This window comes from Trichoplax adhaerens, genomic scaffold (assembly GCF_000150275.1).
Source record: "Trichoplax adhaerens TRIADscaffold_44 genomic scaffold, whole genome shotgun sequence".
In the NCBI taxonomy this organism is placed as follows: Eukaryota; Metazoa; Placozoa; class Uniplacotomia; order Trichoplacea; family Trichoplacidae; genus Trichoplax; species Trichoplax adhaerens.
In genome coordinates, this window is record NW_002060984.1 from 10,265 (window position 1) to 13,485 (window position 3,221).

The window sequence follows — 3,221 nt, forward strand, 5'->3', positions numbered from 1 at the left end:
AACCGCTTTGAGTATTATAAAGAACATGATTTTTATAGTTTTCTAACGTTTCAACGAGCCTAAAGAAGTCTGGATATCCTACTGTATAATTCTGACAGAAATTTAGCTTCAATTTATGTTTCACTTATTACCTTAGATGTGATACAGCCTTGATAGTATTGGCATATACAATTCTATCCGGATGAACTCCCGCATCGAGTATTAATTGCATTTCAGCCTATGCAGAATAGAAATTAAGAATATGTCCACATAAGGTGTTATAATTTCATCATGTACCATAATCAATAGAAGAAGTTGGTCCTGAAAATGTACTTGTAATTCTATAGCAGAACTATTAGCGCAATAGATTGTGTTATAAATTTGCTAGTTAAAACCGTAAGTACGCGTATAATAAACATATTCGTCAACTTGATCATAGATTAACTATTAGCCGACTGTTATGCAGTTTATGAACCTACCATGCTTGCACAGTCAAAATTAACTCCCAAGTTGATTAAGATACGTAGTAAGACTGGATCGTTATTGCATTTGACAGCTGGAAAAGGATCCAATTGGAGATAGGTAAAGATAAGATTAGCACGCTCGTTAGTGACAATAAGTTTATTCACTTGATTTACATTACTGGTAGAATCAATTGTCGCTCTATTTGTATCTTTAAACATGCTTCGTCAAGTCTACCTACCATAGAAGGGTTCAACATTAGGCAATCGCATTTTCCACTGATTATTATTTTAACCATTGCCGAGGAAATAATGAGTACAATATTATCAAATTTTAATAAGAAAAATCACTACTTTGACTATCTATTTATATACTATCTCTTACTTGAATGTTACTGCTAATTAATTTTATCGTATCTAGGCAAATATTGACCCAAAATATTCTTACCTCACGATATCGTTCTATTATATTGCCGATGTTAACTAACATGAATGAATCGTCCTTAAACTAATAAAAGCATTTTCATTAAAGGGTGGAGTAAATATAAATATCATGAGCACAAGTAGATGCAAAATAAAAGTAGGAATTATATAAGACGCGAAAATGTTGTTCTTCTTTTGATAACAGGAGTAATGATGATTGTAGAGAAATATAATTCAAAAACATTTTTAAACCTAGATGCGAAAATGTTGTTCTTCTCTTGACAAGAGTAATGATGATCGTAAGAAAAAAATTGAAATATCTCTAATAATAATAACAATTTTGAATGGATGAAGGATGTCTGCAAAACGCAGCGATTAATTTATAGCAACAATTCACTTTTATGATAGTACAGTACTGTACTCTTCATTTGGAATATGAAATGATTTTCCGTACGAGTTAATTGAAGATGAAATGCAGTTCATTAATATTATCAGGTCAATTATGATAAGTTTACCTGTTGGTCCATCGCTGTCGTTTTCTTTTCAATGAGTTCCTGTAGGGATAGATTAGGTACGATTTCCACACGTTCCATCCTGATGGCGTTATTGAATTGAATAGATGAGCTACACGTGTCAAAGTCTACGAAAAGATGGATTGATAGTGTGTCAATTGAAGAGAAATAAATATTCACGACCTTCATGGACTGTATGCTATTCACGACTATTCTTCTCCTTCAATTCATTAAGATCAAGGTTACAATCTTTAGTAGAATTATGATTAAGTCAGCGTAGGATTACTATACTGTACAAGTCATGCCTACAATTTTGAAGTTAATGTTGAGACTGGACGACGTTTGAAAGTGAATCCGTCAGCCACTAAGGCCACTTGCAAAGAGTGGAAAATGGACGATAATACTGTTGAATTCTTTGCAACTATACGACTCGTCACTGCCGTTAATTGTAATTCTTGATGGCCTGGAAATCGATCAATCTCGTCTGCTATTGGAATTTTTGCTATACTGTTCAAGCGCCGCCTGTACAGACTTTCAAGCCAACCACCAACAGAATAAATGATTCTACTTCAATTGGAGAATGATGACTAGCTTGCAACGATGAGCTCAACGCCAAGGTAAACTGCCGGTATTGGATATTACGGCCAAAACCCGGTATTGGGCCAATACGCGTATATAGCCTGCCTATCGCCAACGACTACAGTGCCAACTGTTCCCACACCAACAATGAAATTCAGTACCAATGTACTGTACACTGTAGCCCCATTTGGCTTGGACGCTACTGTCGATTGGATACAAAGACTGACATAGATTTGCAGCTTCTTCTACCGCACTGATGCAATACACAGTACAAAGTACTGTCGTCATGCAATAGTGGAACAGTAATCTCAACGCCCTCAGGTGGGCATGTGGCTCAATAATCATCATCCAGCGATTCAAGATGTCCACTACTTAGATCATAATTAGTGGATTGATTCATTCATACTGCAGTCTATTTGTACAATCAACGGCTTCGATGATCATCTATCCCAGTAGTACGTAAGAAGAAGAAAAGAGTTTGAGTAGAAGAGAAATTATATCCTAATTAGTGGATTGATTGATTCATACTGCAGTCTATGTGTATAATCAACGGCTTCGATGATCATCTATCCCAGTAGTATGTAAGAAGAAAAGAATTTGAGTAGAAGAGAAATTATATCCTAATTAGTGGATTGATTCATTCATGCTGCAGTCTATAGGATTCATTCATACTGCAGTCTATGTGTACAATCAACGGCTTCGATGATCATCTATCCTAGTAGTATGTAAGAAGAAGAAAAGAGTTTGAGTAGAAGAGAAATTATATCCTAACTAGTGGATTGATTCATTCATCCTGCAGTTTATGTATATAATCAACGGATTCGATGATCATCTATCCCAGTAGTACGTAAGAAGAAGAAAAGAGTTTGAGTAGAAGAGAAATTATATCCTAATTATTGGATTGATTGATTCATACTGCAGTCTATACGATTGATTCATACTGCAGTCTATGTGTATAATCAACGGCTTCGATGATCATCTATCCCAGTAGTATGTAAGAAGAAAGAGTTTGAGTAGAAGAGAAATTATATCCTAATTAGTGGATTGATTCATTCATGCTGCAGTCTATAGGATTCATTCATACTGCAGTCTATGTGTACAATCAACGGCTTCGATGATCATCTATCCCAGTAGTATGTAAGAAGAAGAAAAGAGTTTGAGTAGAAGAGAAATTATATCCTAACTAGTGGATTGATTCATTCATCCTGCAGTTTATGTATATAATCAACGGATTCGATGATCATCTATCCCAGTAGTACGTAAGAAG

The 3,221-nt window shown here is 35.1% G+C and overlaps 1 protein-coding gene across 1 annotated transcript in view; it reads left to right on the forward strand.

Moving 5' to 3' along the window:
• The window catches only part of TRIADDRAFT_62374 (uncharacterized protein), a gene marked incomplete at both ends in the record, with an annotated part of 6,739 nt that extends 6,413 nt beyond the window's left edge, over positions 1–326 (forward strand). The window contains one exon of the mRNA XM_002118300.1: positions 289–326. Within this exon, the coding sequence (XP_002118336.1) occupies positions 289–326 (38 nt within the window). The remainder of the gene's footprint in view (positions 1–288) is intronic.
• Between the last annotated feature and the right edge of the window lie 2,895 nt (positions 327–3,221).